Genomic DNA, 14,558 nt, shown 5'->3' with positions numbered 1-14,558 from the left:
ATAACAGAGGAATATTTGATCAAAGTATATATATATATATATATATATATATATATATATATATATATATATATATATATAAAGAGAGAGAGAGAGAGAGAGAGAGAGAGAGAGAGAGAGAGAAAGCTTTTGCATTATCATTATATATCAACTGCGGATTTTTTAACATACATCTATGCAGTGCAATTATTCTTCTTATTTATTTATTAGGTAAAAAAATGTTGATAACTGATTATTTCTTGAAGCTCACCTAAAATTAACAGCTAGCACACCAACTAAATTCGTGCCTGGTAACACAGTTGTGTTATTCTTTATCTAAGCTCAGGTTAAACAAATAAAACCATGTCTGCTGGTATTTTTATTTTGCTGTGTGGTAAAGTATGTGAAATACCTGTAAAACACCCACAGTGGCCCAGTAAATGTGACAGTCACTGCCAACACTGAGGGAAATGATATAAGTTTTCTCAATTTTTTTCCCTCATATGTAGTCTATTAGAGAATGGATTAGCAACCTCACACTTTTAACTTTGGAATAGAATCTGATCTGATCTTTAAGTGCCAAAGAAAAGAAATTTAAAGCACATTAGTCACATGCACTACTTCTTGTTGAAATTATCTGAGGACTTGTGAATCTTTGAAACTATATTTCAACAGAAAAATGCCATCAATGTTGTAAAAAAATCAAATTCCCTCCTACTGACTTCCCTCACCACCACTCAAACAGCCGCATTCGGGATGTCCGTCATATAAGATGCCAGCTATTTGATTAGCGATAAATATAAAAAAACTAGCAATCACTGTTTGAAAAAGTGATTTCTGAGTGGGGTAATTAAATATCTGTTACTGTCACCCCACCCCACTGCTCACACATACGCACTCTTTATTTAAAATGCATAAAATCCTAAAGGTAGAGTTAATTGTCATTGTACCACCAGCGTAGGCGCTGGCGGTACCCATGGTTTTAGTCCCGACCCGCATGTTCCGCTGGCTCCTGCGGCTCCGCCGCCAAGTCACCATTACCGCTTCTCCTCCTAGACTATGAGAACCTGCAGAGATACATGTAGGTCCATAGTTACTATTGAAGGTGAATAGGACGTAATATACTGGCAATCAAACTGTGACCTTCAAATTGGCCATTGACCTACTATTCACCATGAACTGAACTGGACTTTGCAACATGTTAGTCCCTTATATCCTAGAACCTAGATCTGATATATAGGGGGTTCTTTTATAATATGCTCCCTGTAATTATACTACCAATTCCTTCATACACCTGATTTCACTCCCCCCCTCCCCCCCCCCCCCCCCACACACACACACACACACACAGAGTCAGATGGACCTGTTGAACTCCCTAGTCTGGCCGTCCATAGCCACACTGTAATCATACCAATTCCTTAATACACGTGTTTTTCCCACCCACAGAGCCAAATGAACCTGTTGAACTACCTAGTCTGGCCGTCCATAGCCACACTGTAATAACCATTTATAATTATTATTTTTGTTTAAATGCATTTTTCAATGTTAGTTCTGGTGAAAATCTCTCTCAAGATGAAGTGATAAAATGTCTTATTTATTTATTATTTATGAATTAAGCATAACTTTTTGTATTTTTGTTGTAAGCTTTTTTTATTTAATCATTTGAATTTTGTGAGAAGAAGTAGCAAAAAATATTGTTTAAATACACAGGCAACTCATGACAGAATGCTGAATTTCACAGCTGAAAGTCATAAAGATATCTTCCTCTGTTACAGGTAGAGAAAGCCTGGGATCTTCTGCAGTCTCGTCTTCCAGGAAGGTGCCATCTGGTGTCAGAATGAATGACAATTCAAAACAAAACATTAAATGCAGAAGAAAGAAAAGTGACTCAAGATAATTATACAAGAAAAGAAGCCAGATGGCTTAGAACAAGAACTGGAATGAATACCCCCTTAGAGCATAGTGACCCAATGTATTTTAACATGTTGCAGCTTACATGTACATTTCAAAGATAGGTGGCAGCAGGAGCAACTATACTAGTTCTATACTAGTAAATGATAGCAATGACTCTCTAAGAATTGGCAAGACAGTGAATTGAAATATAATTTATTAAAATATGTCCATGTGCTGTCATTGATTAGTATCTTACCAGTCTATTTTTCCTTGATTTTATCATGCCTCCTATCTTGGTAAAACCTGTACAAGATCATTTAGAAAGTATGAGCACCAAGTACATGAGCCCTTATAAAGGTCTCATCATTACAATTTGAAGTTAAAAAAAGCGTCATTCAGTTCTGCAATCAATTTCTCTTCAATTAAAGCACTGCCTGAACCCAAGTTTGATTTCCAGTCATTTTCCGGAGGTGAGGGCTTTCTTGCTGGATCTGGATTTATGCCTCTTTAAAATGAGTGTTCTAATTTGTCTACTTTTCTGTCCACTTTTTTCTCAGAATCTTTTCAGCTGCCTCTCAGCCCTAACACTATCTGTTTTCATTACTGTCACCCCTGGTCTTTTCAAGGTCTCTTCTTTCTGGCTATTGTTTATGTATAACCCTTCACCAGCTTTATCTAAGTTGGCGGGATTCTCCATTCCCACTGCCACTAGTAAAGGGCAGCCTGTTAAAATGTGTTAAATGATGCAAGGCAATGATCCCACCTGTAGCATTGTCTGCTGTAGAGTAGCCCTTCATACTGAATTTTATGACAAATGTCTGCAATGAACTCGGGGAGTTTTTACTTTCAGACTAAATCTTCCATTCTCAAGTTCATAGAGGTATTAGCTTGTAGTACCTTGGAACTTGTTTTTCAAGACCTGTTATCCTAATTTTCTGTCTTGTCCTATACATAGGTTATGGTCGGGTATAGTAAAGCACTAGTACGCTAGCTGCTGCCTCAAGGGGAAGTGATTTTTATATTCTGACTTCTTTAATCTGATTCATCCATCACTAACAACCTGGGCCCAGTTTTATAAAGGACGTTTAGCACTAACCAGTGGATAAGCCTAACCATTGGATAAATCCCCCTAACACCCATTAACTAAAAGATGGTTAAATTGTGTTTTATATACAGTCTTTTAACGGAAAACAGCCAATTAATTAACTGGCCAGTGTTTGACTGGATTAAATAATTATTTAAAGGTCAATTTACTAACAGATTATTAAGGTCTGGTTAGAGTTAAACACTGGTAAGTGCTAAAGGTCCTTTATAAAACTGGACCCTGCATATTCAAATTTATGTAAATAACCATCCGCAACACTGTTGGAGTAAGGTGCTGTTTATGTTGTTACAGTGTTACATGTTGGTTGTGTGAGATTTTCCTGATTACTGTCACTCTTCCCTGTTACACTGACAATGTGACATTGACACCAGAAGTTAACACTTGGTGCTGACTTGTTTTCTGTCTGAATCAGAAGGCCCACTGTCTGTTACAACTTTCAGAACTAGTCGCTCTGTTCAAACCATACTACTTACAGTTACTTTAAATCTCTGCTAAGTTTATCAGGGGTTCCAAGTCAGTGGGCTGCCTCTGTACCACAAATGACCTGATTTGTGGAAGCAACCTTTTCATATGATGATCTACTATTGTAACTATGGTGACATTCTGGAGTCTTTAATCATTTATTCACCACCCTCTTTTCTTACAATTTTACAAGTATTTATACTCTAATTCTCCTTCGTGGTGGTACGTTGCGTTGGATGATGCACCCGTGCGCGATGCCATTGGTACCAACGCTTCTTATGGAAATCAATGATCTTGCCCTTGTAGGCGTGATGTTTCCAACATTCAGGACCTGTCTCTTGTTCTGTAACATTTGAACTGCAGGCATCTTACTGACCAGGACGGCGTCACTGATGGAACTTTTTAGAACGTTGATTTTTTGTTTAATCATTAGATGTTGGACTCTTAACGTCTTCTTGTAGGTTGGACTGCAATTCTGGCGTAATGCATCAATGAGTCGAAATCGGCGGGTTCCCTTTGCATCACAAATGGTCTTATTTCTGGGTTTAACCCATTTATTACTAGGGCCATACCCTCATCTAACTGAGCACGTTTCGCATTATGCCACATCGACGTGATGTAATTCTGCACTGGTTCATCTTGCCTTCAGAAAAAAATCCAAAGCCTTCGCCAAAGTTTCCCTACCTCTCAGCTGATATCATTGCCAAAACTCACCCTCAAGGGATTCCCAGTCTTTCTGTACTCTAGCTGGCAAATACTCATACCAATGTAACGCTGACTGCTTTAGCAACAAAGCAAAAATGGAAGTTATTTGCTCCCCTTCTAGCTCTTTATAGCTGACGTAGTTTCTAAAATGAGTCAGCCACCTCTTTACATCTTCATTTCCATTTCCTCTGAATTTTTCTGGAGGTAACCCTAGATCTGAGAAAATTGTTATTTTATTGTTTGTTTTTTTTCAATTGTTAATTAACCGTTCATCTGGCGATCTTGAACGTTCAGCGTATTTTGCTTCTTTGCTGAGGTAAATGACGATTGGAGACTCTGAGCGGACTCTGTCGTTCTCGGAGTTGTTTGTGTCGTCGTCATCGTTACTAATAATGATGGGAGACTCTGGACGGTTTGAGATGGATTTTTGTTTAACGATGAATGGCCCTTCAAACTCGAAGATTTGTCCCAGTTTGGCCTTTTCAAAAAAATGATTGTGACCATTGTTTGACAACTTGGTCTAATAAACTGCATTTGTGAAGAACGGTCTGTTGGTGTGAACTTTCATGTAGTATTTCTTCTTCTTCAGACGACTCACTGCTAGATGTTACAATTTCAAATTTCTGTTCACTTTCTTAGACATATTTTGTCTCAAAAGAACGTGTCTTTTTCATTAAGCCACTATCAATGCCAGTCACCTGACTGATACCTAGGCTAATTGTTATCATGGGCAATAAGCCCAATAACCCTAATGAAACCCAAGGGTATTTTGTAGCCAAATCATTTTGAAGCTTAGTCATTCAATTGTTGGAAATGTTATTGCCTCTTTTGGAAAACTGATCGTGACTGTTCTTGATTGAAGTAATATATTGCGAGACACACTGGGATCATTGACCAGATCCTCCACCAATTTGTTATAATGGTGACAACAATAACGATTGGAACTTTCATCTATTTATTCACTTGACTTGTCGTACAAATTCAAGAGGATTTGTAATCTATTCTTTGGAACCGATCACTCATTCAATTGTTTTCATTGTCTTTTGCATGTTAATCAGAATATTCCATTCTGATTTGTCTGTCTACAATTCTATATTTCCTGCTGTTATGCTTTTATTACTTATTCTTTATTCTAGGAAATATCAGTAATTTGATTTTCTTGTTGTTCCACCCTTTGCCGTGATTTATTTCAATCACTAGCTTGTTGTTTTCTACCGGTATTGTTGTAATTATGGACCCTTGGCTACCATGATTATCTGCCTCTTACAAACTGACAGGGTTTTGTCTTTGTTTCTTTGTAAGAAAATATTTTTAATGGTGCCCTGAGAAGGAACGAAAGGAGAAAAAATTAACTTGTAATAAAACTCTTTCTGATTTGTACAATTGCTTTTGATTGAGATTCTTGATATTATCGGCATAAGAGAATATAATGTTGGCAGTTTACTTACATTTAACTATCTCCTCACTGGCGCTATATCCAGTTATTCCACCCCACCTCTGACAAATGTTTTAATGTGTTGTGTCATGGGATGGTTTTCTGCACCGTGTGATTAGAGTTGGGGAGATTGCAAATATACATGTAGCTTATGATCCCAAAAATAGAAGTCTTTTATTTTATTTCTTAGTAGTTTAGTAAAATATACTAATTTACATTTTTTTAAGACTGGGCAACATGACAGCACGTTGACACATAAAATGCAAGGGTGATTGCTAGACTACCTTCTGCAGGTTAAATTTTGCAGTAAAGTCAATTTTTATCAGTTATGAGTACCAATATTTTGCCGTAAATAACATTATTAATATCAGATTTATGGAGATAAATGAAATAATAACTTTGATAATTGCCATTGCTTAACATGTGGCGTTTAGAAAAGCAATGTTATCGATGGTCTTACTGATGAAATAAATCAAAATGTCAAAAACTTTTAGAATTTCTTGGCTACCTCGGCCAGCGTCTGTAGTGCACAGACAAGTTCTCTGTACAAGGGCCTAGATTAACTCAGAGCGGCTGCGCTCGACATTGCATTTCTTATGTCTCACCTTAAATGCTCCGCTATTTCTCTCTGAAATGCTTGGCTATCGCTCGCAGTCAGGTTAACTTTATTCTCCAGTTTCTGAAATTGGCCTGCAGGTGAAGTATTCTCTTGCGTGTTCTGCGTCACATAAAAACATGTCTCCAAATGTCTCTTCCTCATTTTTGCTAGCCTAATGGAAAAAGAGTTGCTTTACCTCATCTGGGCATTGGCTTCGTACTCATCTCTTCCAGACCGGCGGTTCCAGCAGAGGGAAACTGCAAACCCGCTCTTGCTCACCGTCACCAGACTGGTTTCCCAATGGGGCTGAGCAGGCAATAGAGGCCAGACTAATGAAGCTCCTTCTCGACTAGCAGCAGAGTAGATAGGGGTTTACCGCAGTCTCCTTCCCGTTTACGTCTGCCCCATCATAGTGTAGAAGCTGTGCACGTTATCTTTCGCCATCGCCGTCATTCACAGTCATCCCGGTTTGCAAGTCGTCAAATCTTTTTGTGCCTCTTTAGCCATCACGTTCTTGTGCTTCCCTCACTGTCATCAAATCTCGACAACTCTGGTAAGACTGCTGCCATATAACCTTGATATGTACAGTGTGCTGCTAATTGCCAGCTGTGCTGTTTAATAAAAGACGGCCAAGGCAAACAAGTGGACTTTAAGAGAGCAGGGTTTTCTTTCGGCCAGCTTAAATTCGGGTAAATCTGGTGTGGCAGGAATGATAGTGCTAGGAATGGAAGTCCGGGGTACTATAATATGAATGTAGGTTAGGGTTAGTCAAACTATTTGGGTTAGTAAATTGGAGAAATGTCACCTGCATAAAAAATGGGGAACGGAATAGGTTCCCTGCGGACTACCATTCAAGTCATACTGGTATTAAGCTTGGCTATTATATACCGCATTCTCTGCGCTTAGAATTGAAGTTAAAGGGTAATAAAAACGAACATGACATCAATATTGAGCACATCTGTATAATCAGGTTGTTATCTAACTGTTTTGATTTCAAATTTGTATCTTTGTTTAATTAATTTTTTGTGATTACGTTACTTGACGTATTAGTGTACACTGTACATATATGTATTCATAGCGATGTCCATTGTATAATAAAATTTTTCATACCAATACTCCTTGTGTTTCTATATTCCTTTGCTCCAGTGAAATCTAATATTAAACCAAGTGACAGATTCACGCTTTGAACTCATGCTGACAAATAAACTTCTGGCAACAATTTTGGGGCTATCGTGGGGTTCCTTATTTGAACAAGCAAATCAGCGTTGTACCCCGTCAACACACTGTAGGTGTGACAGGAATGGAATTCCTCTAGGGACTGTAGTCCACTTCTCATTACTTTGGATAGGTAACATTCGTCCTACCTGTATACACTTATCCCAATAGTCCAACCAACCCTAACCTGTTCTTATCAAACGGGACACCAGAGTTCCATTCCTGTCACATCAGCAACCCTTATGATATGATAAAATGGGGCACTTCCTGAGTTCTCACGAAACACGTTTGTATACAATTTAGAACTCGGCAACAAGGTTAAATGCATGGTCGTGCAGCAAGCGATATGCAATTTTAATTAAAAATTGTCTTTAGGCGTAGCCGTGCATTTTCAATGATAACACGATAAGCGGAAAACCGTTTTACCATTTTCTGAGTCTGAAGCCTGGTTGACACTTGCGACATGTCCACTGTAGCAATAAATAAGTATAATTTGACAGAATTTTACACCAATACTGTTAAGCTAGAGGTATGTATTCAGTATTATGATATATTAATACAGTTTCTCTTCCACTCTGTTACACAACTGTAACTAACTATATCTCATGTTCTGGTTCCTACAGCCTATTCTCATTTTTTTTGTTTTACAAATGTATTAATAAACATCATGGGTTTGATATATATTTTAATTATTATTAAATGTAATCACTATTTACTGTAAGTACTGAAATATCTTAACTCTGCCCCACTCTTCTGCTACCACCAGCTGGCCAGCAGGGTTGATGGCTAATGCTATGGGAGAATTCAACCCATCAGCCTTAGTGGCAATGTATCTGATAAAATATCCCTGTGGACTCAGTGCCACTATCCGTCTTTTACCCCATTCAGCAATGAAGATGTGACCATTGCTGTCTGTGCACACTCCACATGGTTTCCTTAACTGGCCATTACCAACATACTGGTACAGCTGATCACCAGTAGGTGACAGCACATGTACGCAGTGTTTTTCGAAGTCTGATATCACAATGTTATCATTTACACTGTTTACTGTGATGTACTGTGGATCTGCACACATATTGAGTGGAATAGTGTCCAGAAGCTGTCCACTGGCTGCATAGAATGTGAAGATGGACATCTTTCCTCTGTCACAAACCATCACATGACCTTGTCTGTTCAGTGTGATACCCCGTGGATCCTCCAGTAGACCGTGACCCATGGTTGTCACCTGCTTGCCTTTGGTGGAGTACACTTTCACACATTTGTCACCCAGTGATGTCATATACATGTGACCAGTTTGTGACACTGCCACATCAAACGGATTGTTCAGTTCAATGTAAAACTTGAATTCTCCATCATGTGTGAACATTTTTGTTCTGTCATTCCCTCTCCTTCTCCGAGATTCATATCCATCCACAACATACATATATCGCTCATCAATGGTCAATCCAGTCATTAATATTCTTCCTTTGTCATCTCCCACCACAGCACTGAAGGAACGCACACACTCTGCTTTCTCTAAGAAAACTGGAAGATTTGGTGCTGATCTTGGATTTGTTTCCAGTCCAGCTAATGGACTTTGTGACTGTACTGTCACCTGTCCTAACATGGCCTCAAGTCCGTCAGTTGATATCTCACCAGGTTTGTATGATATCTGTGCTGGTGTGTCTGGAGTTGGGACAGGTGTTTTCTCCATTGCTGCCAGTCTTTCTATCAGAGATTTTGCATGAAGCATGATTTCAGAGTCAGTGCCATTAGTGATAAGTTCCTGGGCAAAGTCACAGGCACTGTGCAAGGAAGAATGGTGAAATTCAAGGATATCTTTGTTTGCCTCCTTCTGTTTCTTTCTGACATCATAAGCAGAATTCAATTCTGATATCAATGTCTCTACCCTCTGATCAATCAATTTGTGCATAATCTGAGCTTGCTTTTTCATGTTTGTGATAGTGAGCGTCTTGATATGAGAGTCCTCTGTATCATTGGCTGTTTCCATGGCAACTGACTCTTTAAACATGTCCGTCGTTTTCATGGTTCTCACAAGAGCAGCTTTAATTTTATCTCTGTTGCATTTTGCAACTTGCTCAACTGACGAAATACGATGGCCGCTATGTTCTGTTATTATACATTCACAACATATAACAGTATCGTCATCTTCACAGTAATATTTCAATTCGTTATTAAGATGTTTCTCACAACTGATGGTCATCTGTGCAATGGCCTGTGTCACTGCTGCTACAGTGGCCTGTTCCTCTTCTAATGTCTGTCTCTCTTGCTGCTTGGTTATGATGTCCTTGGTCTTGCTAAAGATGAAATTCTTTTTCAGTTGGTTAAGTCCACCAGCTGGAAACTGGATCTCTTCTCTACACACGGGACACAGAAATGTTCTATTTGAAGTCAGAGTGCGTGTAGCATGGTCAGATATACAACCATAACAAAATGTATGGTAGCAAGGCAGCACACGGGGGTCTTCATACTCTACCAGACAGATGTTGCATGTCAAGATATTCTCTTTGATATCTGCTGCTAGTACTTCTGCCATGACTGGCTGTCTCTTTAATTTACAAAGGGTGATTGCGCTGGTTTTGTTGCCTTTGGTATTGAATAACTCAGTCTAGAAATTGTCAAAAAAATGCTTAATTTTCTCTCTACCTCACAATTCTACAGCTTTGACCGACAGAGATCACAAGTACCACTATGTCCTTTATCTGACTTACTGTCATATTTAACACGTCTGATTTTAAATTAATTCCTCAAATATCCGTCCTGTTTTTTTCCTGTCCCCTTTAGAACTGTGCAAAGGTAGAGAAAAACATGGCGTTTGCTTATCACTTGACGCTGACCTCAACATAGCAGGAACATTGATTGTGTGTTGACATAGTTGCATTGTGTTTACTCTTAAGCTCAGACTATTAAAATAGAGCCATGAATGTAGGTATTACTGTCTCGTTTTGTGTGAAGGAAACCTCTCAGGTTTTAATTGGCCATTATATGATATAACAGAGGAATATTTGATCAAAGTATATATATATATATATATAAAGAGAGAGAGAGAGAGAGAGAGAGAGAGAGAGAGAGAGCTTTTGCATTATCATTATATATCAACTGCGGATTTTTTAACATACATCTATGCAGTGCAATTCTTCTTCTTATTTATTTATTAGGTAAAAAAATGTTGATAACTGATTTTTTCTTGAAGCTCACCTAAAATTAACAGCTAGCACACCAACTAAATTCGTGCCTGGTAACACAGTTGTGTTATTCTTTATCTAAGCTCAGGTTAAACAAATAAAACCATGTCTGCTGGTATTTTTATTTTGCTGTGTGGTAAAGTATGTGAAATACCTGTAAAACACCCACAGTGGCCCAGTAAATGTGACAGTCACTGCCAACACTGAGGGAAATGATATAAGTTTTCTCAATTTTTTCCGTCATATGTAGTCTATTAGAGAATGGATTAGCAACCTCACACTTTTAACTTTGGAATAGAATCTGATCTGATCTTTAAGTGCCAAAGAAAAGAAATTTAAAGCACATTAGTCACATGCACTACTTCTTGTTGAAATTATCTGAGGACTTGTGAATCTTTGAAACTATATTTCAACAGAAAAATGCCATCAATGTTGTAAAAAAATCAAATTCCCTCCTACTGACTTCCGTCACCACCACTCAAACAGCCGCATTCGGGATGTCCGTCATATAAGATGCCAGCTATTTGATTAGCGATAAATATAAAAAACTAGCAATCACTGTTTGAAAAAGTGATTTCTGAGTGGGGTAATTAAATATCTGTTACTGTCACCCCACCCCACTGCTCACACATACGCACTCTTTATTTAAAATGCATAAAATCCTAAAGGTAGAGTTAATTGTCATTGTACCACCAGCGTAGACTATGAGAACCTGCAGAGATACATGTAGGTCCATAGTTACTATTGAAGGTGAATAGGATGTAATATACTGGCAATCAAACTGTGACCTTCAAATTGGCCATTGACCTACAATTCACCATGAACTGAACTGGACTTTGCAACATGTTAGTCCCTTATATCCTAGAACCTAGATCTGATATATAGGGGGTTCTTTTATAATATGCTCCCTGTAATTATACTACCAATTCCTTCATACACCTGATTTCACTCTCTCCCCCCCCCCCCCCCCCACACACACACACACACAGAGTCAGATGGACCTGTTGAACTCCCTAGTCTGGCCGTCCATAGCCACACTGTAATCATACCAATTCCTTAATACACGTGTTTTTCCCACCCACAGAGCCAAATGAACCTGTTGAACTACCTAGTCTGGCCGTCCATAGCCACACTGTAATAACCATTAATAATTATTATTTTTGTTTAAATGCATTTTTCAATGTTAGTTCTGGTGAAAATCTCTCTCAAGATGAAGTGATAAAATGTCTTATTTATTTATTATTTATGAATTAAGCATAACTTTTTGTATTTTTGTTGTAAGCTTTTTTTATTTAATCATTTGAATTTTGTGAGAAGAAGTAGCAAAAAATATTGTTTAAATACACAGGCAACTCATGACAGAATGCTGAATTTCACAGCTGAAAGTCATAAAGATATCTTCCTCTGTTACAGGTAGAGAAAGCCTGGGATCTTCTGCAGTCTCGTCTTCCAGGAAGGTGCCATCTGGTGTCAGAATGAATGACAATTCAAAACAAAACATTTAATGCAGAAGAAAGAAAAGTGACTCAAGATAATCATACAAGAAAAGAAGCCAGATGGCTTAGAACAAGAACTGGAATGAATACCCCCTTAGAGCATAGTGACCCAATGTATTTTAACATGTTGCAGCTTACATGTACATTTCAAAGATAGGTGGCAGCAGGAGCAACTATACTAGTTCTATACTAGTAAATGATAGCAATGACTCTCTAAGAATTGGCAAGACAGTGAATTGAAATATAATTTATTAAAATATGTCCATGTGCTGTCATTGATTAGTATCTTACCAGTCTATTTTTCCTTGATTTTACCATGCCTCCTATCTTGGTAAAACCTGTACAAGATCATTTAGAAAGTATGAGCACCAAGTACATGAGCCCTTATAAAGGTCTCATCATTACAATTTGAAGTTAAAAAAAGCGTCATTCAGTTCTGCAATCAATTTCTCTTCAATTAAAGCACTGCCTGAACCCAAGTTTGATTTCCAGTCATTTTCCGGAGGCGAGGGCTTTCTTGCTGGATCTGGATTTTTGCCTCTTTAAAACGAGTGTTCTAATTTGTCTACTTTTTTGTCATTTTTTTCTCAGAATCTTTTCAGCTGCCTCTCAGCACTAGCACTATCTGTTTTCATTACTGTCACCCCTGGTCTTTTCAAGGTCTCTTCTTTCTGACTATTGTTTATGTCTAACTCTTCAGCAGCTTCATCTAAGTTGGCGGGATTCTCCATTCCCACTGCCACTGCAGCCTAGTAAAGGGCAGCCTGTTATAATGTGTTAAATGATGCAAGGCAATGATCCCACCTGTAGCATTGTCTGCTGTAGAGTAGCCCTTCATACTGAATTTTATGTCAAATGTCTGCAATGAACTCGAGGAGTTTTTACTTTCAGACTAAATCTTCCATTCTCAAGTTCAGAGAGATATTAGCTTGTAGTACCTTGGAACTTGTTTTCCAAGACCTGCTATCCTTGTTTTCTGCCTTGTCCTATCCATAGGTTATGGTCAGGTATATGAAGGGCACTTGGTATGCTAGCTGCTGCCTCAAGGGGGAGTAATTTTTATAGTCTGTCTTCTTTAACCTGATTCATCCATCACTAACAGTCTTCATATTCAAATTTATGAAAATAACTCTCCGCAACACTGATGGAGTAAGGTGCTGTTTATGTTGTTACAGTGTTACATGTTGGTTGTGTGAGATTTTCCTGATTACTGTCACTCTTCACTGTTACACTGACAATGTGACATTGACACCAAAAGTTAAGACTTGGTGCTGACTTTTTTTCTGTCTGAATCAATAGGTTTACTTTTTGTTAAAACTTTCAGAACTAGTCGCTCTGTTCAAACCGTACTACTTACAGTTACTCTAAATTTCTGCTAAGGTCATCAGGGGTTCCAAGTCAGTGGGCTGCCTCTGTACCACAAATGGCCTGATTTGTGGAAGCAACCTTTTCATATCAACTATTGTAACTACCGCGACATTCTGGAGTATTTAATCATTTATTAACCACCCGCTTTTCTTACAATTTTATAAGTATTTATACTCTAATTCTCCTTCGTGGTGGTAAGTTGCGTTGGATGATGCACCCGTGCGCGATGCCATTGGCATCAAACTTTCTTATGGAAATCAATGATCTTGCTCTTGTAGGCATGATGTTTCCAACATTCAGGACCTGTGTCGGGTTCTGTAACATTTGTACTGCAGGCTTCTTACTGGCCAGGACAGCGTCACTAATGGAATTTTTTAGAACGTCGATATTTTGTTTAATCATTATATGTCGGACTGTTAACTTCTTCTTGTAGGTTGGACTGCATTTTCTGCAATTCGGGCGTGATGCATCAATGAGTCGAAATTGGCGGGTTCCCTTTGCAGCACAAATGGTCTTATTTCTGGGATTAACCCATTTATTACTAGGGCCATACCCTCATCCAATTGAGCACGTTTCGCATCATGTCGCATCGACGCTATATAATTCTGCACTGGTTCGTCTTGCCTTTGATGTCTTCAGAAAAAAATTCCAATGCCTTCGACCAAGTTTCCCAAACCTCTCAGCTGATATCATTGCCAAAACTCACCCTCAAAGGATTCCCAGTCTTTCTGTACTCTAGCTGACAAGACTCATACCAATGCAACGCTGACTGCTTTAGCAACAAAGGAAAAATGGAAGTTATTTGCTCCCCTTCTAGCTCTTTATAGCTGACGTAGTTTATAAAATGAGTCAGCCACCTCTTTACATCTTCATCTCCATTTCCTCTGAATTTTTCTGGAGCTAACCCTAGATCTGAGGACATTGTTATTTTCTTGTTAGTTTTTTTTTCAATTGTTAATAAACTGTTCATCTGGCGATCTTGAACGTTCAGCGTATTTTGCTTCTTCTTCACTGAGGTCAATAACGATTGGAGACTCTGAGCGGACTCTGTCGTTCTCGGAGTTGTTTGTGTCGTCGTCATCGTTACTAATAATGATGGGAGACTCTGGACGGTTTG

The 14,558-nt window shown here is 38.5% G+C and overlaps 1 protein-coding gene across 1 annotated transcript; it reads right to left on the bottom strand.

Annotated features, from left to right (window-relative positions):
- Positions 1–7,715: 7,715 nt before the first annotated feature.
- On the bottom strand, positions 7,716–10,147 carry LOC106152111 (zinc-binding protein A33-like). Its single transcript, XM_087012451.1, has one exon. The coding sequence runs from the start codon at positions 9,926–9,928 to the stop codon at positions 8,105–8,107; it is 1,824 nt and encodes a 607-aa protein (XP_086868577.1). The 5' UTR covers positions 9,929–10,147; the 3' UTR covers positions 7,716–8,104.
- Positions 10,148–14,558: the final 4,411 nt, after the last annotated feature.

The sequence above is a fragment of the Lingula anatina genome, chromosome 5, assembly GCF_051362555.1.
Source record: "Lingula anatina isolate TDL-2025a chromosome 5, LinAna3.0, whole genome shotgun sequence".
Classification (NCBI taxonomy): Eukaryota; Metazoa; Brachiopoda; class Lingulata; order Lingulida; family Lingulidae; genus Lingula; species Lingula anatina.
This window is presented reverse-complemented; position numbering and strand designations above follow the sequence as displayed.